Raw genomic sequence first — 21,558 nt, forward strand, 5'->3', positions numbered from 1 at the left:
GATCCAACCAATCTGCTGTTTTCACCTTCGCGATTGGCCGGCTCATCCCGAGTCCCGACCAATCGGCGGCCTCCTCTTACCAACAACCCACACATGACCCAGTGGAGTTGCCGCTGTGGCCGCGCGCTGCAAGAACCGAGGCTAGTAGAAGGCACGCGCCAACCGGCCAACGGCAGCCTGGGGGCGGGGCTAGGGGAGTGGCAGGAGTAGGGTTTAGGGCCTTGGGCTGAGGGGAGAGAAGGGGAGGGGCATGAGTCTGGGGGAGGAAGCAGTGGGGGAGGGGCATGAGTCTGGGTGACAGGGGCAGTTGAGGGGAGGGGCAGGAGTAGGGGTAACGGGCAGTTGAGGAGGGCAGGAGTAGGGGTAATGGGCAGTGAGGGAGGGGCAGGAGTAGGGGTGATGGGGAAAAGGGCAGGAGTCTGGGTGACAGGCAGTTGAGAGGAGAGGCAGGAGTAGGGCTGATGGGCAGTCGGGGAGGGGCAGGAGTAGGGGTGGCAGGGGCAGTTGAGGGGGGCAGGAGTAGGGGTGATGGGCAGTTGAGGGGAGGGGCAGGAGTAGGGGTAATGGGCAGTGAGGGAGGGGCAGAAGTAGGGCTGATGGGGAAAAGGGCAGGAGTCTGGGTGACAGGCAGTTGAGAGGAGAGGCAGGAGTAGGGCTGATGGGCAGTCGGGGAGGGGCAGGAGTAGGGGTGGCAGGGGCAGTGGGGGAAGGGCAAGAGTTGGAGTGAAGGAGGCAGTGAAGAGGCAGGAGTAGGGGTGATGGGGGTACGGGCAGGAGTAGAGTGATGGGCAGTGGGTGAGGGGCAGGAGAAGGGCTGATGGCGGGGGGAGAGGCAGGAGTAGGAGTGAAAGGGGCAATGGGGAGGAGTAAGAGTAGTGATGACAGGGTGGGGGGAGAAGGGTAGGGGTGAAAGAGGCAGTCAAAGGGGGGGAGGGGCAGGAGTAGGGCTGACTGGGAGGAGAGGGAGGAGCAAGGGACATTGGAGAGTAATGTGGAGGGGGCAGAAGGGGAGAAGTAGAGGGTGGGCAGGGGCTGGGGGGGCAGGAGTGACAGAGGAGAGGGTGGATCCAAGAGGGAAGGGGCCTGGAGAAGGGAAAGAGGCAGCTGGAGGGCAGTTAACAGCAGGGCAGGGCAGGGCAGAGGGTTGCTGAAGGGGATGACAGGGCAGGGAAGAGGATGCACAAAGTTATGGAGGGGGGCAGAATGGGATCGTTGGCGGGCAGGGAGGAGACAGGAGGGACCCCAGGGCTGGTTGCAGAAGAAGATGCGGGGCCTTTCCCGCTGTGGCCCAGGGTTGGGACTGGCTGGCTCAGGGCACTGGGAAAGGATTCCAGGGCCTGGCCCCTCTAGATGGAGCTGGACATGATCCCACCCTGGCTGGCGCAGGGAACTGGGATCATAAGAGGTGGAGATCACCCCCACCATAGCTGTCTAGTGCTGTGCTCCACTGTCAGTGCAGATCCGGAGGAGGGGGGGTCCTGAGGGGGGTGCCGAGGGCCTGCTCTACAGGCAGCGCCAGGAGGGGGGGTGTTAGGGGGGGTCCCCTCCCCCAGCGTCTCTCCGCATCCCCCCTCGTTCCTCCCTGCTCTGGCGGCTGCTGCTGCTGCGTCACTGGGCTCAGCTCTAGGATGGAGCCGCAGAGGGGCCTGCTCTTTAGCCCCTGAGGGCCGGGGCAGCCTCCTCAGCCGTGAGAAGCCCCCCTCCCCAGATTGGGGAGGGGAGAGAGCCGGCCCCCACCCTCACAGGAGACTCGGAGACCTGGTAAGGGCAGGAGTGGCTGAGGGAGGGAGCACCCCCTCCCCCATACAGAGGAGAGAGATGGGCTGCCCAGCTACAGAGAGCCCCTCCATCCTCTCCCCAAAAGGAGACACCCCCAAATCAGACTTCCTTCATGCCACACCTGAAAGCTCTCACAACTGAGATACCCTCAGTCTGAGCGAAACCAGATCCCAGACCCACCCCAGAGGGCCCTCCTGAATCTGAGGCACCTCCAGATCCCAGACTCACCTCAGAGAAGGCCCCCTAATCTGAGACACTCCAGAGAGGGGCCTCAAATCCAGGACACCCTCAGATCCCGGGGCCCCTGAATCAGAGACTGCCCCAGAACCATCCCTGAGTGGGCCCCCAGATCCACCCCAAATCTCAGCCCCTCACTGAGACCCCCCAAATCCAAGATTTTTTACCTCCCAGAGAGGGTCTCCTGAATCCAAGACACTCCCAAGGTCACAGAGTTCCCCCAGAGAGCCCCCCACATTTGGAACACCCCAAATGTCAGATCCTCCTGAGAGATCCCTCCCAAATTAAGACACTCAGATCCCAGACCTCCAAAACAGTGCCCCCTGAACCTGGGACACCTCCAGACTCCCCAAAGATGCCCCCCAAATTTAAGACACCCCCAGATCCCAGACATCCACAGAGAGGCCCTCCCGAATCTGGGACACTCCCAGATTCTAGATCCCCCAGAGAGATTACTCCAAATCCAAGACATCCATGGATCACAGACCCCCTGAAAGTGGCCCCCTACCTCCAAGACATTCCTGGATCCCAGACACTTTGGGGTGGACCTTCTGAATTTCAGACCCTCAAGACTGGGCTCTTCAGATCTGAGAAACTGTCAGATCCCAGAGCAGATCCCCTGAATCTGACAGATCCCCAGATCCCAGCCCCTCCCAGAGAGGACAACTCAGGATCCCAGTCACCATAGTGTTCAGTCTACCAGATCTGAGATACCACAGAGAGGGCCCCCTGAATTTGGGACACCCCAGATCAGGCCCCTTAGGTCTGAGACACCCCTAGAGAATCCTTCCCTAGTTCTAATCTCCCTCCAAGAAATGACCCCTGGTTCTGAGACATTCTTCACTCTGGAAGTCCCCTAATAAATGGTACCCCATATCCAAGGCTAGCTCCCCAGATCTATGACCCTCCTCTCACACAGAATATGCCTCCTTGCTATGTAAAGGAAACTCACAGGAGTGGATGCAGTTGCTAGGAATGAAGAATCCTGGGTTCTGCCTGAGCTCTGGCAGGTGACTGACCATCTCCCCTCACATGGCAGATTGGTCACAATGTGATGGCGAGCGAGCCACCTGCTCAGACTTCCCGGGTGACACGCACAAGCTCCCGCCTGACCTCCGGCCCCTGGAAACGCCCGGCTGCCCTGGTCGCTTCTGTGGCTCCCAGCCGGCCCCGCTTCTGGGAGGGGCAGGATGTGCTGGCCCGCTGGACCGATGGCCTGCTCTATCTGGGTACCATCAAGAAGGTGAGTGAAGCCCCCACACACACACTAGGGCCACCTCCTCTGACTGTCCCCGCACTCACTCCTCTCTGCTCTGGCAGGTGGATGCTTCACGGCAGGTTTGCCTGGTGCAGTTTGAGGACAATTCCCAGTTCCTGGTGCTCTGGAAGGACATTAACCCTGGTGAGCACTGGAGTCCTGATGTCTCGCTGTCAGCCCACAGCCCCAGCTCCGCCACCATGCCCCTCACTCCAGGCCCACAGTCCCATGACTCCCACCCCCCACAGCTCTGCCAGTGCCCCATAGTCTTGACCCACAGCCCTCTCAGGTCTGCTGATGCCTCTTATTCCCAACCCATTGCCCCTCCTCTTACTACCCCAGCCCTGGGCTCCCTCCACACACAGCTCTACCGGTACTCCTCAATCCTGATTCACAGCCTGCAGCCCCCTGCTATCCCAGTCTTGGGCTGCCCCCAGCAAGGCATTAATTGGACAGGTTCCATTCTCTCCCACAGCCGCCGTGCCTGGAGAGGAGCAGATCTGCTGCGTGTGTTACTCGGAGTCCGTAAGCCCAGAGAACCAGTTGGTGCGGTGTGAGAAATGTGGGCACAGTAAGTGGTGCTCCCCTCCTCCGCCATCCCCTGGCCATTTTGGGACCCCCTTTCTTCTCTCATCAGCTTTCTTCCCTTGCAGCCTACCATCAGGAGTGTCACCTGCCCAGAGTGCTGGATGCGAGCAGCGATGGGGCTGGGGTGCTTGGTGCATGGATGTGCCGGCAGTGTGTCTTCGCTGTGGCCACCAAGGTGAGCATGGGGCTGGTAGCTGTGGGAGACCAGACGTCATCCCCTTGTGTCCCCAGTGACGCCTTTGATAAAAAGGGGGTGGGGCGTCCTGATTCCCATTGTCCCCTCCAGAGCAAGTGCCCCCCCCAACTCCTGCTCTCCCCCGCCAGCAAGTTAGCCTTTCTCATTCCCATCCCCTTATGAGTCCCTTTCCCCCCAGCAGGTGCATCCCTCTGATTCAAGCCCCCCCACCCCCCTTCCTGTCCTTCTGTGGATGGATTTATTTGTTTTGTGTCCAGCCTGTCTCACACGCCCTCTCTCTATTCTCTCATTGGCAGAGGGGTGGTGCACTCAAGAAAGGCCCCTATGCCAAGGCCATGTTGAGCATGAAGCTGGTGCTGCCCTATCAGCTCAAGGCTCTGGAGTGGGATCCAGCACACCTGACCAATCGGCAGCAGTGTTACTGCTACTGTGGAGGCCCTGGAGAGTAAGTTCCCCTTCTGGTCCTGCAGATTCCTGAGGTCAGCACTTGCCCTTGCATCTGCTTCTTTGTGACGAATAGCAGGAATCAGGAATGTTCCTGCTCCTGCCAAAGTGGGTGTCTTGAGCAGCAGGATATCAGATCTAGATTGCAATTAGGCCCCTCAATTTGGATCCTGATAGAGCAGGTAACACCTATCCACTGCTTCTGCCCCAAAGGGGTTTCTAACTTGAGAGAGAAATTATCAGGAGACTTATCTAGCTCCAGCAAGATGATTTGGATTTCTAGAGCTAGCTTTGGACTGGGAGGAGGTTCTGGACTTGGAAGAGGTTTCTAGAGCAGGCTTCATACAGGGAGGTCAATTTCGAGAGCAGGTGTTGGAGCCAGAGATTTCTAGAGCAAGCTCAGAACAGGGAGCATGGTTTCTAGAAGTGGTCTTGTGACTGAATGAAGTCTCCACAGCAAAGTCCATGGTGGGATGGGGGTTCTATAATAGCTAAATATGGGAGGAACTTTTTTCTGTGACCAGTTCTGGTTTGGGAAGATGGTTCTGAAGTGAGCTCTGAACTAGTGGTTTCTAGATTGGGTTCTGAAGTTAGATACAGTTTCTAGAAAAGAGTCTGGAGTGCTTTCTGGATTTGGATTTTTCTGGCATGGGAGTAGCACAGTGTTTATAAAGTCAGGTCAGGTTTTTACAGGTCCGTGAAGCAGCTTGTGTTGGGGTAGGCTCTTTTCTTGAGCCAGGCTGGGTGTTACTAGAGCAGGATGATCCTTGTAAAACAAATTCCCCAAACAGCTTCCAGCATGAGATTTTTCCAGTACAAATTCCAGACTGAGTGGCTGTAGACTTGGATGAAGTTTCTGCAGTGAGTTGTGTGCTGGAGGGGGTAGGTTTCTACAGCAGCTTCCACCAAGGGGGAGAGATTGTTCTAGGCTTGATGAGATGGGGTTTCTGGACTAGAAGGTAGGTTTCTCGCAGGGCTTTGGAGCTGTGCGCCAGCTCTGCTCCAGCTAAAAACCTGCAGCTCTGCTGCTCCGGAGCTGGGCTCTGCTCCAAAGTCCTGGTTTCTGGAGCTGCTCATGGGGTGGAGAGGAGTGCATTTCTAGAACTGGGTGGTGCCTGGAGTGGATCAGCAAATGCCTCAGGTGAACTCCTTTCTCTCTCTATTTGGGAGGGTGCTGGGTCCCTGGCAGGCTGCCCCTCAGTCATGTGCTCACTCAGCCTCCCTCTCTCCCCCAGGTGGAACCTGAAGATGTTGCAATGCTGCAGCTGTGCCCAGTGGTTCCATGAGGCATGTACCCAGTGTCTGAGCAAGCCACTGCTTTATGGAGACAGGTGAGGGGGAATGGAGGAACTCAAGGTGGAGGGCTGAAATCCACTCTGCCCCTTGTGGAAACAGGTGAGGGGACATGCAGGGACTGAGGAGGGAAGTGAGATTCACCCCACTACCCTGTGGACATAGGTGAGAGAACAAGAGGGAGATTCAGGGGTGGGGAGGTGAGATCCTCTCACTCCCCTACGCAGACAGGTGAGGGCACATGCGGGGAGAGGTCCCTGAGATCCAGGATTAATTCCCCCCTCACACACCTCGGATCTCTTCCAGATTTTATGTCTTTGAGTGCTGTGTCTGCACTGGGGGCCCTGAGAGCGTACGGAGACTTCCCCTGAGATGGTGAGTCTGGTTCCCTCCTCCACATCTCCAATACATGTCCCCACCATGCCAGAATTGACCGTTCCCGCTCTCCCCATAGGGTGGACGTGGCCCATCTCATTCTCTATCATCTTAGCATCTGCTGCAAAAAGAAATACTTTGACTTTGAGCGGGAGATTCTGCCATTTGCCAGCGAGAACTGGGACAACCTGCTGCTGGGAGAGGTGGGCTGTGTGTGGGAAGGGGGCTGCAGGGAAAGTGGACTGTGAGGGGTGGGGGGAAGGAAACAGGGCTAGAAGGAGCAGGGGGAAGTGGTGGGGAATGGGGCTGCAGGAATGGGGAGCAGGGGGAAGGGGACAGGGCTGGGGGAGAGAGGTGAGCAAGGAGTGGGACAGAGAGGGAGGTGGGGGACCTGGGTGACAGGTACCCAGTGAGAGGATAGAATGGGGTGGAAGGGACTCTAAGGGCTGGCTGGGCGGATATGCTGTGGGGGCAGATGGAGGAGGCAATGGAGGGTCTCTGGACCATGGCCCTCACGGATCTCTCATCCATTCTCATTTGGTCCTTGCAGCTCTCAGATACACCCAAGAGGGATCGGTACAGCCAATTGCTGAGTGCCCTGAGCAGCCACAAAGACAGGTGGGAGGAGCTTTTGTAACACTCTGCTCTGCCTGTGTGGCCCCTGCTTCCACATGCCTGCCATGCTCCGCCACTGCCTCTCGCTTACCTGGAACCACACTGGCAGGGCCGACTTTAGGCCAATTCCACCAATTCCCCCAAATCGGGCCCCACGCCGTGAGAATCTCTTCCCTGGCTAGAGGTGCCTTTTTAATTTTTACTCACCTGGCGGCGCTCCGGGTCTTCGGCAGCACTTCGGCGGTGGGTCCTTCACTTGTTCTGGGTCTTCGGCGGCACTTCGGCGGCGGGTCCTTCAGTGCCACCAAAGATCTGGAGCAAGTGAAGGACCTGCCACCGAAGTGACTTGCCGAAGACTCAGAGCACTGCCCAGTGAGTACAAGCCCCACATGTTTTTTTTAACGTGGGGTTTTTGTTTTTGTTTTTTGTTTTCCCTGCCAGAGCCCCATCGAAACTGTTCAAATTGGGCCCGCACTTCCTAAAGCCGGCCCTCACGTGTGCTGCCATGTCCTCGCACCCACGCTGAATCACACTGCCCCGGCACACTCTGCCATGCCGTGGCATCTACCTGGACCTACAGCAGCACTTGCATGTGCTGCCACTCCCTTGCACCATCTCTGAATCATGCACCATCTCGTACACTCCACTATGCTGGCCATCACATGCTCTGCCATTAGGGTGACGACAGCAAGTGTGAAAAATAGGGACGGGGGTGTGTGTGGGGGGGTGTAATAGGAGCCTATATAGAAAAAGACCCCAAAATCGGGACTGTCCCTATAAAATCGGGACATCTGGTCACCCTATCTGCCATGCCCCTGCACCCACACGGCATCATGTTACCCCCTTGCACGCTGCACCCTGCTGTCCCACGCATGCTCTGCCACTACCTCCCACTCACCTGGGACCATGCCAGCTCTTTCATGTGCTGCTACTCCCTCGCACCCTCACTGAATAGCACTGCCCCCTTGCACACACACTGGCCCTCACATGCTCCACCATGTCCTCACACCCACTCCCATGTGCACCAGCCCTTGCATGCCCCTCCATGCCTCTCCGCACTCTTCCACCCACCTGGAACCACGCTAGCCGATGCACACACTGCCATGCCCTAGCACCCACATGATACTACACCTGTCTTCACGGGCTCTCACAGCACACCCACTCAGTCATGCAGGCTCTTGCACACCCCTGCATTGCCACTACTGATGCTTTTGCCTGGGAGCTGTTTGCCCTGCAGATCTGAGTCTGGTCTCTCTTCTTCTCCAGGTTTATTTCAGGGAAGGAGATCAAGAAGCGGAAGGGTCTCTTTGGGCTCCACATACGAGTGCCACCTCCTGCACCTCAGTGCCCTGGGGGCCATGGTGGCTCCACAGCTCAGCAGCCCCAGGGGCAGCCCCCTCTTACTGACAGCAGGTGAGCAGCCTCAGCTGCCCCAACTCCTCCTGCCCCACACATTCAGCCACCATTGCAGGGCTCTAGCAGGGGGTTAGGGGGCAGTATAGGGGTGGAGAGACAGGGGAGAGGGCATGGCGGGTGGGAGTGCAGGGACACCACTGAGATGATGTGATGAGGAACTGAGGGAGAGGACATTGGGAGCTCCCTCCCCGCATTCCCCCTGAGGAAGTCTGTGGGGCCCAAGTTAGGTCCGCAGCAGCAGATACAGTATTGTCAGGAGGGGGCCCAGGGCCTTGGCAGGTCTCTGTACCTTGCCTCCCCGTTCCTATCAGGGTCACTGACCCAGTCCTCTTGGGCTCCTAGTGGAGCAGGCGCGGCCCCCTGCGTGCTGTGCAGATAAGGAGGGTCTCTTACAGCTTCCTTTCAGGGCAGGGCAGCAGTGGGGCAGGGCGCCGGAGGCTACGGAGGCGCAAAGTCCCCCCAGAACCTACAGACACCATGGAACTGAGGAGCAGCAGGGAGAAGTGGCAGCTGGACAGAGCCCTCACCCAGGTACGCCATAGCCTCCCGCATTGCCCCAGGACCCACCCCCGGGCTTTGGGGACCCTCCCTGGGCACCCCACTGATTGTCCATCCCTGCAGGAGGTGGTGGAGACCCCAGTCAGTGCTAGCCAGACATACTGTGGCTACAGTGGCACCTCCAGCACCTACAACTTCCGCCGCACTGACGCCCGCTGCCTGGAAAGGTGAGGAGGGACCGGCAGGGTGGGGGTGCCACCCTGTCCAGCCCTCCATTCACCCCATTTCTCGCTCTTTCTCGCCCACAGTGCTCCCATCAGGATGTTTGCCTCCTTCCACCCATCTGCTAACACTGCCCGGACCCTGAGGTGAGGGGAGGCAGGGACAGGGGCAGCTCCCAGGGCATTACTTTCTCCAGAGCCTGTGCTGCAGTGGGGTGTGCTTTTGGGAGAGCAGCCCCTCTCTCCTAGAAGTAGCTCAGAGGCCAGTTTCTAGGGCAGGTCCCCAAGGGATGGTATCTACTCCAGGGCAAGGAATGGGACATTCTAGAACAAGGGCTGTGTTCTCTATGCCACAGACTGGGTTGTTAAGTGGTTCTAGAGCAGGCAGAGGGCAGAGAGGGACCGTTCTAGAATTGATTCTGCTGGGTAGAAAGGGGTTCTAAAAGTGGTTCGGGCCAGGATGGGGAAAGCTCCACCCAGGTTAGTGCTTTGCAGGTACTTTCTGAAGCAGGCCCTGGGCTGGGACTGGGGCGGGAGAAGCATTTCATGGTGCAGGCTCCCCTGATCCACCTTGTTTTATACAGGAGCACCACTGCCAGCCCGGACTCCCGTGAAGCACCTGCGCCAGAGAGCGAGAGCCCTGAGCATCCCCCTGCCCACACTCCACTGCCCCATGCAAACTACCCAGCCCCCACCACCAAGCACCAGCTGGAGCCCCTAGCCTCCCCTTCCTCCTCCAGTGCTCTGTGCCCAGGTCCTGCCCCCACCAGCAGCAGCTACTTTGGAGCCATGGGGCGCCTGGCTCGTGGGGAGGCTGTCCGCATCCTGGCCCGCAGGGTCACCCTCGATGGCACTGTCCAGTACCTGGTGGAATGGGGTGGAGGGGGCATGTTCTGAGTGGGAGGGGAAGTGCTAGAGACAGCCCCTCTATTGGGGCTGCAAAGAGTTGTTGGCCTTCTTCTCTCTCTCCCCCCCCTACACACACACACTGAGCAGAGTGCAACTCCCAGGAGCCCCCAGGACAGAGTGCAGTGTCAGGCCTCTCTCCTGGGAAGGTGATGGGTTTGTCCTTCTCTGACAGCAGTGGGGACTCTCACCCTCAGCTTGGATATAAGGCAGGAACTGCCTAGTCCTGCTCAAAGAAGGGCCCTAGGATGGATGGGGGGGCGGGGGCATTCCCTGCTCTCACCAGGCAAATACTTCATTGTATTCAAAGGGTTTATTTTCTTGTTCTGTTTTTTATTATTCTGTAAAAATTCTATTTAAAGAAGTGTGATGGGGGGAGGACAGAGCTTGAGGCACCCTGCCACAGTGGGGCTGTCCAAGGCAGAATGGGGGCACAGGACTAGGAGGTGACAGCTCCCCAAGGCCTGGGAGGAGAGGGGTGCTGCCAGCACAGTCATCCATCCTGCTTGTAATCTGCTGTACAGATGGCATATGTTCCCCTCCCCCCAGGCCAGCTGTGCCCTCTCCCCCAACCCTGTGTGCTGATGCTGTTGTCACCACCGCCACTCTGACTGTACAAACTGATACCTGCAATAAAGAGCTTGCTGCAGCCAGACTCAGCCTGGTCATTGGAGGGAAGGCACCACAGGCTGCTGTGTCACAGGAAGGGCTAAAACCCAGGAGGCCAGCTTCCACCCTTACGACTCCATGCTTCCCCCTCAGAGCCAGAAAGGGAACCCAGGAGTCCTGGAACCCAGGCGACATCTCGCCCTCCCAGTACACCAGGGCTGCGTGTGCTGTGAATGAGGAGTGAACCTTGGTGCATTGGGGGGCAGTTTATTGGCTGCAGGTCCATCCCCCCAAAAAAATTCCACGGAGGTGAGTCCTGTTCCTGTGGTGTCTCAGGACAGGGGAAATTGAGGCAGGGTAGGGGCAGACTGTCCCCTGCTGTGGGGTAGGGGGGTCTCACTCTGGCACAGTCTCCCCAACCCACTGCAGATATGGTGCATTTCCCTGCTGGATGGGCAGCGCAATCACCTCTGCTACTTCGTATGGGTGCACGGACCTGTAGGGAGATGGGGGAAGTCAGAGGAGGTGGAGCAGGCAAGGATTCCCCAGTAACACCCCCCAGGGATTCACCACTCTGCCCCTGCCACACACACCCCTCATGTCCTCTCCCCAAGCAACTGTCCTGCAACACACTCTCAGCCTTCTCTCGAGAGAGTCCACCCCCCATTCCAGAAATTCCCTAGGCCCATCCCCACCAGCAAGCTCCCACAGGGTGGAGACAGAATGACAATGGACTGACCGGACAAAGTCGGTCAGCGCTGGGATCTGGGAACTCCGGGTTTTGATCATCTGAGGAGAGAGAGATGGTGAAAGGTGTGCGGGGGGTTCCATTGGCTGCTCCCTCCCCCCCACCCCAACATGCAGGGCAGAGCCCAGGGTTCTAGAGCTTCCCCACTGCCTACACAGGCAGGGGATTTATGCCTCACTCCACAGCGACCCTCCCCACATGGCCCCTCACCAGCAGCACCTCCCTGTCCTCTTCGATCTTCCCCTTCCACTCGTATCTGAAAGAAACCAGCAAGGGGAGCTGGTGAAAGGGTTACACAAAGAAAGCCTGCCCCAGTCAGGGAGGCCAGGCCAGTCCCCCAACTCCTCCCGTCCCAATTCCAAGCCCACTGCAGTGACCATAGAGCCTGGGAACTTGCCTCCTGCACTCACATGGATGTGATCTGAGGCATGATGTTGACACAGGCAGCCAGGTGCTTCTCTACCATCGCCCTACTCAGGACAAAAATACAGTCAGTGTCCTTCATGCTCAAAAGTCCCCCACTCCCCTCCCAGAGTTGGGATAGACCCCAGGAGTCCTGGCTCCCAGCCCCTGCTCTAACCCACTGGCCCCCCACTTCCCTCCTAGAGCTGGGGATAGAGCCCAGCTCCACCTTGCAATCTCCTTGCCCACTTTCTCATTGGGGCAGGTGACGAAGGCAGCTGACAGGCTCCCAGGGGTATAGGCTTCAGCCGCCATGGAGGAGAAACGCTGATACACGGTTCGGAGCAGTGAGACCATCAACAGGGACAGCAACAGCACCTGCGGCCAAGAGACAATGAGAGTAAGGGCCAGACCTGAGGGACTGGGGTGGGCCTCGCTAGGGAAACCCTCCCCCCGCAGTCAGTGCTGCCCCAGGTTAGCACTAGGAGGTGTGCTGTGCTGTACTGCATCGCCAGCGTAAACAGCCGCTGAACACCTCCTTCCAAGAGGCGGCTGCATCTCAGCGCTGGGCCAGGCGTAGACCCACACGGGGCCAGCAGCAGTCAGGCTTTTACTCACGCAGCAGGCAGCTTTCATCGGCGCGTGTCGCTGCCACCGTCCTGCGGGACTCAGCTCAGGGGACTGTGACCAGCCCTGCAAGGGCAAACAGCCAACTGAGCCAGCTCCCCTAGTGGCAGGCCTGCCTGCGAGGGGCGAGTACCCCCTGCAAGGCCTGGGGCACTGCGCGGGCACAAACACACACTACAGCTCCTACCTGCCCCCGGCTCTGCTGCTGCAATCTGCACTGGCCCCGCCCTCCCCCTTCACGTGACCCAGGACAGCAGCATGCTGCTGCCTAAACCCCGCCCCATGAGTCACGGGACCATGTCCCACCGACCCCATGTGCCTCCCGTCTCCTATATCATCAGGGAGGACCTGTCTCTCGGTGGGGTCGTTCAATCTCGAATGCAGCCCCTTGTTCTCCCAGCCCTGGGTTCCCTCGTGCCACAGATCTGCCAGTGCCCCTCACTCCCAACCCACAGTCCCCTGGTACCCAGTCCTAGTTATTCACTCCCCCAGCTCTGCCAGTGCCCCTCACTCCCAACCCACAGCCCCCTGGTACCCAGTCCTAGTTATCCACTCCCCCAGCTCTGCCAGTGCCCCTCACTCCCAACCCACAGACCCCTACTACTGAGTCCTGGTCGTCCCCCCACTCCCCCCACACACACACAGCTCCGCCAGTGCCCCTCAATCCGGACTGCAGCCCCCTACTACCCAGTCCTGCCCCCACAGCTCTGCCAGTGCCCCTCAATCCGGACACGCAACCGTCTCAGTAATCCCTAATCAAATAGTTTTGCCTCTCAGTTCCAGGGGCTGGATGCTTAAGTGAGCAGGGAACTCCCAGCTGGGCCATTGCTAAGTGGAGAGAGAGCAGTGACCCAGGTCCAGCTGCTGCTCCACTTGTCCTAGATCCAAGCCCATCCTACTCTATCCATCCGACTAGATCCCACTCCACTCCTCAAACTGGGACAGAATCCAGGTTCCTGACCCCATCCCCTCGCTATAATGCTACTTCCCCTGACACCACATCCAGCACCCCAGCCCTGGGAATTTCTGATCCCTGCTCTCACACCAGATCTAGCACCCCCACTCCCTCAGCACTCCAGAGATGCACACTGACAGTGCTCCAGCTCCCCTTGATAGGGGTCCAAGCTGTGACATTTTGGGGAGGAACTGTGGCAGGGTAAGCTCATCCCCATAGCCAGGGCCGGCTCCAGACCACAGCACACCAAGCACGTGCTTGGGGCGGCATGCCACGGGGGGCCCTCTGCAGGTTGCCCGGAGGGCGGGAGGTAGGTCCGGTGGAGCTCCTGCAGGCGTGCCTGCGGATGGTCCACTGGTCCCATGGCTCCGGTGGAGCATCCGCAGGCAAGCCTGCGTGAGATCCATCGGAGCTGCAGGACCGCCGAGGAGCAGAGCGCCCCCCTGCAGCATGCCGCCGTGCTTGGGGTGGTGAAATTGCTAGAGCTGGCCCTGCCCATAGCATCTCCTTATGGGGCACTAGGCCACATCCCACAGGTTTGGGGTTAACAGTGCCCAGGGTCTCCCCATCCCCAGAGGCTGCTTGGAGCTGGGATGGGAATGGGAACCCCGAGGTCCAGGCACGGCCTGCCCCCAGCATCAAGGTAAGGGGCCAGAATGAGCTGCTGCAGGGGGATGACTCTAGGGCTCATTAGAAACACATCCATTCAAACACCGACACTCCTAGTACACAACACAACCCTCGTGCCCCCTAAATCACGAAAGGACACATCCAAACAGGGGCTGAGGGGGCAATTGTGCCAGGGCCTGAGATCAGGAGCCCCCCCCCATAAAAAAATCTGTAACTGGGGTGTTACATAGTGAGGATTCACCCTTGTTATGTTGTATGTATGCCTATGTGAGTCTTACTGTTTTGCATGAATGCGGTGTGTGCCTCAGTTTCCCTTTCTATTATGTCTAGGTGGTGGGAATAAGCCTGTGTGACTTTTGCAGGGGTTGCTCCAGCTGCCTGCATAGATGCTATGGCCACCCCTTCTTAACCTGAGATCCAGGCGGGGGATGCAAGACAAAAGCTGGAGGAGGAGCAATGGGCAGGACAGAGGCCAGGCAGCTGGAAGCGAGTCAGTCTCAGCTGGCTTGGGGTGCAGCGAGAGGACCAGAGCTCTGGCTCTGGGCTCCCTTCCCATCAAGTTGGACTTGGCTGAAAGTCACTTATTTCTCTGTGTGTTCCATTCTATGCATCCGAAGCAGTGAGCCGTAGCTCACGAAAGCTTATGCTGGAATAAATTTGTTAGTCTCTAAGGTGCCACAAGTACTCCTGTTCTTTTTACTTATTTCTCTGCTAACAAGTTCTGTTCTACACTGTGTTCCTGTTGACTAATAAACCTTCTGTTTTACCGTCTGGCTGAGAGTCACTGCTGACTGTGGAGTTGGGGTGCAGGACCCTCTGGCTTCTCCAGGAGCCCCACCCAGGTAGACTTGCTGCAGGAAGCACACAATGTGGGTGGGGATGCTGAATGCTCTGGGGTCAGACCCAGGAAGTTCAAAACTGTGTAAGCTTCTTGGCCTGGAGACATGCTCAGAGAAAACAATGAAGAGTCCTTGTGGCACCTTCGAGACTAACAAATTTCTTTGGGCATAAGCTTTCATGGGCTAAAACCCACTTCATCAGATGCCTGGAGTGAAAAATACAGTAAGCAGTATAAATATTACAGCACATGAAAAGATGTGAGTCGCCTTACCAAGTGGGGGATCAGTGCTAACGAGGCCAATTCAATTCAGGTGGAAGTGGCCTATTCTCAACAGTTGACAAGAAGGGGTGAATATCAAGGGAAGGAAAATTACTTTTGTAGTGCTAACGAGGCCAATGCAATCAAGGTGGATGTCGCCTATTTCCAACAGTTGACAAGGAGGTGTATCAGCAGGGGGGAAATTACTTTTTGTAGTGACCCATCCACTCCCAGGCTTTATTTAGGCTTAATTTGATGGCATCTAATTTGCAAATTAATTCCAGTTCTGCGGTTTCTTGGAGTCTATTTGAAGTTTTTTTGTTGAAGAATTGCCACTTTTAAGTCTGTTACTGAGTGTCCAGGGAGACTGAAGTGTTCTTCTGGTTTTTGAATGTTACAATTCTTGATGTCTGATTTGTGTCAATTTATTCTTTTGCATAGAGACTGTCCAGTTTGGCCAATGTACATGGCAGAAGGGCATTGCTGGCACCTGATGGCATATATCACGCTGGTAGATATGCAGGTGAATGAGCCCCTGATGGTCTAGCTCAGTGATTCTCAAACTTTTGTCTGGTGATACTTCACATAGCAAGCCTCTGAGTGTGACCCCCCCCTTATAAATTAAAAACACTTTTAAATATATTTAATACCATTATAAATGCTGGAGGCAAAGCGGGGTTTGGGGTGGAGGCTGACAGCTTGTGACCCCCCATGTAATAACCTCACAACACCCTGTGGGGTCCCTACCCCCGGTTTGAGAACCCCTGGTGTAGCTAATGTGGTTAGCTCTTATGATGGTGTCCCTTGAATAGATATGGAAACAGAGTTGGCAACGGGGTTTGTTGCAGGGATTGTTTCCTGGGTTAGTGTTTTTGTTGTGTGGTGTGTAGTTGCTGGTGAGTATTTGCTTCAGGCTGGGGGTGCTGTCTGTAAGCAAGGACTGGCCTGTCTCCCAAGGTCTGGGAGAGTGAGGGATCATCTTTCAGGATAGGTTGTACATCCTTGATGACGCGCTGGAGAGGTTTTAGTTGGGGGCTGAAGGTGATGGCTAGTGGCGTTCTGTTACTTTCTTTGTTGGGCCTGTCCTGTAGTAGGTGACTTCTGGGTACCCTTCTGGCTCTGTCAGTCTGTTTCTTCACTTCACCAGGTGAGTACTGTAGTTTTAAGAACACTTGATAGAGATCCTGTTGGTGTTTGGAGGGGTTGGAGCAAATGCAGTTGTATCTTAGAGCTTGGCTGTAGACAATGGATCGTGTGGTGTGGTCTAGATGAAAGCTGGAGGCATGTAGGTAAGTATAGCAGTCAGTGGGTTTCCGATATAGGGTGGTGTTTATGTGACCATCACTTATTTGCACTGTAGTGTCCAGGAAGTGGATCTCTTGTGTGCAGTGGTCCAGGCTGAGGTTGATGGTGGGGTGGAAATTGTTGAAATCCTGGTGGAATTCCTCAAGGGCCTCCTTTCCATGGATCCAGATGATGAAGATGTCATCAATGTAGATGTAGTAGAGTAGGGGCGTTAGGGGACGAGAGCTGAGGAAGAGTTATTCTAAGTCAGCCATAAAAATGTTGGCATACTGTGCAGTCATGTGGGTACCTATAGCAGTCCCGCTGACTTGAAGTTATGCTCAGAGAGAGGAGGCTTCCCCAGAGTCCTGGCTGGCTTCATATCGAGTAGTTCCAGAGCTTCGCCCCGGTGAGGGTGGGGCCCCAGTGAACATGATATGCCAGGGTCCCAAATGTCTCTTGATGGGTCTCTCTTAATCCACAACATTTCCCTAATGCTTAACACACAATGCACATCCCTGAATACACACTATGCCCCTAACATAACATAATACCCACTCCAATGCACCTTCCTTAACACACATCCCACCACTCTGAATATGTCCTAACACACCATGCCCCTCATGAACTACAACACACACACCTAATACTCAACACACTCTAACCTCCATCACACAACACAATATGCTCCCAATGCACTCAAACACACCAACACAAAATATGCTCCTCTAATATCTCCTAACGCACACAGCCCAGTGCACCATACTCTACGCCGACACACAATCCTGCCTTGTGTATGCACATCCCTAAAACGTGCCCACACACCAAGCCAGTATTGGACACAGACAGGTCTGTGCACCCAGCAAACTCCTCCACAATAATCCACCCCACCCCATGCACTCACAAATGTGTACACTTACCCTACATGCACACCAGCGCATCCACTCAGAGACCAGCATGTGCACACACACTGCCTGGATACACCAAGAGCCTGGAGCTGCCCTAGAAACACTCCCCTAGGGAGACAGTTCTTCTCCTGACCCACTAATGTGGAGGCTGTTACACAACCACACACTGATTGGTGACATCACACCCCCTCTGCTCACAGGGGTGGGGAAGCTCAGCTGCCCCGCAGGGAGAAGCCAAGATGCACACTCACCTTTGCCCTGCAATAACATTTGCCCCCTTCACACTCACCCTATCATAGAACAGAAACTATCATAGAATACTAGGGTTGGAAGAGGATTCAGGAGGCCATCTAGTCCAACTCCCTGCTCAAAGCTGGACCATCCCCAGATCCCTAGGTGGCCCCCTCAGCGATTGAACTCATAACCCTGGGTTTAGCAGGCCAATGCTCAAACCACTGAACTATCCCTCCCTCCCTGCATGCACACTCACTCTAAATATACACTTGCTCTTTCTCTGCACACACACACTCATCCTGCATGCACACTTGCTCCACACACGCCATCTGTGCACTCACTTTTAATGGAAACTTGCACACAATCATTCTCAACCCACACACACTCCCACTAGCTCTGAGTGTGCTTATCCAAGGGGGGGACACCCTCCACACTTGAACTAATTCTGCATGCACACTCACTCTTGCGCCACACACAGGCCCATTCACCATGTGCACACTTACGCTCTTCCGTGCTTGTCCCTTGCACTGAGATTCTGCAGTCACACTCCCCCATGGGCACTCCCACTCAACCCCCATGCACTCTTGCCCAAGGCACACTAACCCATGTACCTTCACACCCATCCTAATCACATTCACCCTGCACATACACTCAACCTCCTCCTGTATACATACTCGCTTTGTGCACACTCACCCTGCATGCAAAAGTCCCCTGCACACTGACCCTCAGCCTGCACTCACATGTACTTGTTGCCACACTTGCCCTACCCTGGTGTATCCATTAAAGGCAGCTGCCCTCTACTCAGAACAGCAGACAGCTGTGGGGATGGCTTGGCACAGTATCAAGGGCCAGGGTTTGGTGCGGGAAAGGGAACAATACTCACAGAGTACTAGGGAGCAGGGCTGGAGATGGTAGAAGGGCAAGAGGCACTGTGGGGAAGACCAGGCCCATAGATCTGGAGAGCGGGCAGGAACCATAGATTTGGATGGTGGGGGTCAGGTGTTCCGGAGGGGCATAGACCTAGATTGGGGCCAGGTGCCACAGATCTCAGTGGGGGTGGGGGGGGCTCTGGGGAGCAGTGGCCATAGAGCTGGATGGGGCCGGGAACTTGGGGGGGGGGGCAGAGGCCATAGAGCTGGATGGGGGCAAGGGACTTGAGGGCAGGCGGAGGCCATGGAGCTGGATGGGGACTTTGAGGGGTAGGAGGTTTGGAGAGGCAGAGGCCATAGAGCTGGATGGGGGCAGGGGCCATAGAATTGGATGGGGGCAGGGGGCTCGAGGGCAGGCAGAGCCCATACAGCTGGATGGGGACTTTGGGGAGTCGGAGGTTCGGAGGGGCAGAGGCCATAGAGCTGGATGGGAACTTTGGGGGATAGGAGGTTTGGAGGGGCAGAGGCCATAGAGCTGGATGGAGGCAGGGGGCTTGAGGGCAGGCAGAGGCCATAGCGCTGGATGGGGACTTTGGGGAGTAGGAGGTTTGGGGGGGCGGGGGTCACAGAGTTGGATAGAAGTTTTGTAGGTTTGGGGGCTGGGGGGGGGGCAGGGGCAGGAGCCATAGAGTTGGATGGGGGCAGGGGCCATACAGCTGGATGGCGAGTTGGGGGAGGGGGCAGGTGCTATAGAGCTGGATGGCAGCTTTGCGGGGGGCCGGTTCCCGGCGGAACATGGCTCCAAACCCCACGTGCCCCCAGCCCCGAACACACACACCTCAACCCGGGGGTGGTGGGAGCAAAGTTTAAAGGGGACGCGACAGCTCCCTTTTCTGTCGGCCGCACGCGGCGCCCACCCCCACTGCAGCTGCCGCGCGGCCGCCTTTAAGAGTGGGCAGCGCGCGGGGCCCGTGTGCGAGGCTGGAGCGGCCGCAGCTTCAGCACCAGCATCCGCGGCAGCAGCATCCTTCGGCGGCGGCGGCGGCGGCGAGCGGGGGAGGGGGAGCTCGGCTGCGGGGGCCCGGCGGGGCCCAGCCAGGCAGCGTGGGTGGGAGGCGGCCCCCCCGCAGGCCTGGCCGCTCCTACTGCATCCAGCACCGCCCCGGCTGCTGCTGCCGACCCCCTCGCACCCCAGTCACCTCAATCCCCTGTTTCCCCGACTCCCTTCCACCCCACTCTTCCTCGCCCCCCGGCACCCCGATCCCCTGTTCCTCCAACCCCCTTGCACTCTTCCTAGTCCTCCTGGCACCCCGACCCCCTGGCACCCCCTGCGCCCCTGTCTCCCGGATCGCCCAGCACCCCTGCTCCCCGGCTCAAGTCCTCGTCCCTGGATCCCCCTGAGGTCCTTGCCCCTTACCCCTTTTTCCCCCTTCTCCTCCTCACTCTGGGGATTCCCCCCCACCCCACTTTCTCCTGGGTCGTCTTCTCTCCTCCCAACCTCGCCTCGTCCATGACAAGCGCCCGGGACTAGCGAGCGGCTGAAGGAACCATGTCCTATGTCCCCTTTCGAGGTAAAGGATGGGGTGGGTTCAGCTGGGGTTGAGCGGTGGCACAGCTGGGGCCTGTGGGTTCTGGAGACTGAGGGGGTCTGGGGGAAAAAGCAGGCTCACCTAGGGCAGGTGGGAAGGCACTGAAAGGTTCTTCCAGGGTCTGGGCTTGGGAGTGGGGCAGGGGAGGGCTGTGAGATTGGAGAGGAGAAAAGGGTTCCGACCAGGAGCAGGGCAGATGGGGGGAGGTAACTGGGGCAAGCAGCGTTAACGAGAGAGTGGGCACCATATCTGGGACAAAGGGCACTGGAACTTGGACAGGAATGGGAGGGGTCACCTGGGACCTGGGACGGGCTGGAGGGTCAGGGTTCTGCTGGAGATATGGTGTGTCCATCTGGCTGGAAGGAGATTCTGGTTCACCTGGGGCAGGTGGGGGGCACTGGGAGGTGACTGGGGCCTGTGGGGGCAGAAGGGGATGATTGTGTGTATGTGGAGTCCTGGGGGGTACTGGGGGTCTGTGGGGTTTGAGCAATGGGGGAGAATGAGGTTTGCCTGGGAGAGGTAGCAGAGGCATAAAAGGGACTTCTCTGAGGCCTGTGGCTCTGGAGAGCACTGGGTGGGGAGCTTCATGCGGGGCCTGCAGGCTCAGGACTGGAGGGTGGCTCTTTGGGGGGGTCACCTAGGGCCTGTGGGCTCAGGACTGGGTGAGGGGAACATCTGGATGCAGTGTGAGAGATGAGGGGGTCACATGGGGCCTGGGGAAACAGTGAGGGATGCCAGTTCATCTTGAGGTGGCAGGGAGTATGCTTGAGGGGCCATCCAAGAGAGTGAAGGGTTCTCCTGAAGGGTCTGTCCCATGGTTGGTGGGGAGGCAGGACAGGGCACTGGTGGTTGCCCCAGGACCTGTGGGGCAAGTGGGGAGTCGGAGGCGAGATGGGAGGCACTGGATGGTATCCTGGGGCCTGTGAGGTCTGGGGTTCGGTTGTCTAGGGCAGGAGATGGTGGCATTGGGGTGTGCTCTGGGCTCAGTGAAGTCAGGGGGCTGACAGGATATGGCGGTGTTGGTGGCAGGAGGTGGGGGAGACTGGATGGTACCCTTGGACCTGTGGGGTCTGGGACTCATGGAGTCTGTGGGGAAGGGCAAAAGGAAGTTGGCTCTGGGGTTGGTGCAGGGGGCTCTGTGGGGTTGGGAGAGGGTGGGCAGTGGGGTGGAACATGAGGGAGACAATGGTTAAGGGGTTAAGGGTTCACAGTGTAGTCATTGGGGGCTTGGAGAGTTCATCTGGGCTAGGGGGTATGAGGGTCAGGCTCAGTTGGAGAGGGGGATGTGTGGGGAGGCTGTCCAGGGACTGTGGGGTCTGAAGAAGCTGTTAGAGGAAATATCTGGGGTTGGAAGTGGAGTGGGGGGTAGCCCAGGGCAGGTATTAAGAAGGTGGTGGGACTCTGAGGGAGGAGTGGGTGTGGGGGGTTACCTGGTGAACCTTGGGGTTGATGAATAGTTGGGGGCAGGGGATACATCTGGGAGCAGCTGGGGGTAGGGGGAGACAGAGGAGGTGCTGAGGTTATCTGGAGAGCTTGCTTATTGTTCACCAGGTCAAGGAGTAGTAGAGGGTAGCGGCGGGGGGTGGTCACTGCCTGAGGCCTGTGGGTGGGACCATTGTCCAGGGCTGTGGAGGGAACAAGGGGGTCTGGGGGCAGTAAAGGATAGTGGATGCACTGTCTAGATCTGTGGGGGCCATAGAGGTAGCTAGGGGATTCGGAGGGCAGGAGAGGGTAGTGGGTGCGCTGCCCCGGCCTGTGGGGGCAGTAGGGGTAGCAAG

The 21,558-nt window shown here is 57.5% G+C and overlaps 3 protein-coding genes across 10 annotated transcripts in view; 2 read left to right on the plus strand and 1 right to left on the minus strand.

Annotated features, from left to right (window-relative positions):
- Positions 1 to 82: 82 nt before the first annotated feature.
- LOC115639755 (PHD finger protein 1-like) lies at positions 83 to 10,475 on the plus strand. Of its 2 annotated transcripts, none has more exons than XM_030542701.1 (15): positions 83 to 140; positions 3,056 to 3,259; positions 3,337 to 3,418; positions 3,750 to 3,845; positions 3,928 to 4,037; positions 4,355 to 4,503; positions 5,738 to 5,833; positions 6,102 to 6,170; positions 6,250 to 6,373; positions 6,721 to 6,788; positions 8,052 to 8,198; positions 8,597 to 8,732; positions 8,823 to 8,926; positions 9,008 to 9,067; positions 9,505 to 10,475. In XM_030542701.1, exons 2-15 carry the CDS (start codon positions 3,071 to 3,073, stop codon positions 9,815 to 9,817), a joined length of 1,743 nt encoding a protein of 580 aa, XP_030398561.1. In that variant the 5' UTR covers positions 83 to 140; positions 3,056 to 3,070; the 3' UTR covers positions 9,818 to 10,475. The 2 variants fall into 2 exon arrangements, with proteins under 2 accessions (XP_030398561.1, XP_030398559.1); XM_030542699.1 differs by lacking the exon at positions 83 to 140 and adding an exon at positions 969 to 1,761.
- Positions 10,476 to 10,686: 211 nt separating this feature from the next.
- Positions 10,687 to 12,440, minus strand: LOC115639756 (protein CutA homolog). Of its 2 annotated transcripts, XM_030542702.1 has the most exons (7): positions 12,400 to 12,440; positions 12,204 to 12,278; positions 11,815 to 11,963; positions 11,594 to 11,653; positions 11,394 to 11,439; positions 11,175 to 11,224; positions 10,687 to 10,931 (listed from the first exon to the last, which is right to left on the minus strand). In XM_030542702.1, the coding sequence occupies exons 2-7, from the start codon at positions 12,219 to 12,221 to the stop codon at positions 10,832 to 10,834; spliced, it is 423 nt and encodes a 140-aa protein (XP_030398562.1). In that variant the 5' UTR covers positions 12,222 to 12,278; positions 12,400 to 12,440; the 3' UTR covers positions 10,687 to 10,831. The 2 variants fall into 2 exon arrangements, with proteins under 2 accessions (XP_030398562.1, XP_030398563.1); XM_030542703.1 differs by lacking the exon at positions 12,204 to 12,278 and having other exon boundaries at positions 12,400 to 12,439.
- Positions 12,441 to 19,321: 6,881 nt separating this feature from the next.
- LOC115639761 (ras/Rap GTPase-activating protein SynGAP-like) overlaps positions 19,322 to 21,558 on the plus strand; it is a 50,651-nt gene continuing 48,414 nt past the window's right edge. For all 6 annotated transcript variants that reach the window (XR_003997744.1, XM_030542718.1, XM_030542719.1 and 3 more), the window contains exon 1: positions 19,322 to 19,762. Coding sequence is in view for 5 of the 6 variants with exons in the window: in XM_030542718.1 (XP_030398578.1) it covers positions 19,741 to 19,762 (22 nt within the window). In the remaining variant the exon portion in view is untranslated. The remainder of the gene's footprint in view (positions 19,763 to 21,558) is intronic.

The sequence above is a fragment of the Gopherus evgoodei genome, unplaced genomic scaffold (assembly GCF_007399415.2).
Source record: "Gopherus evgoodei ecotype Sinaloan lineage unplaced genomic scaffold, rGopEvg1_v1.p scaffold_118_arrow_ctg1, whole genome shotgun sequence".
In the NCBI taxonomy this organism is placed as follows: domain Eukaryota; kingdom Metazoa; phylum Chordata; order Testudines; family Testudinidae; genus Gopherus; species Gopherus evgoodei.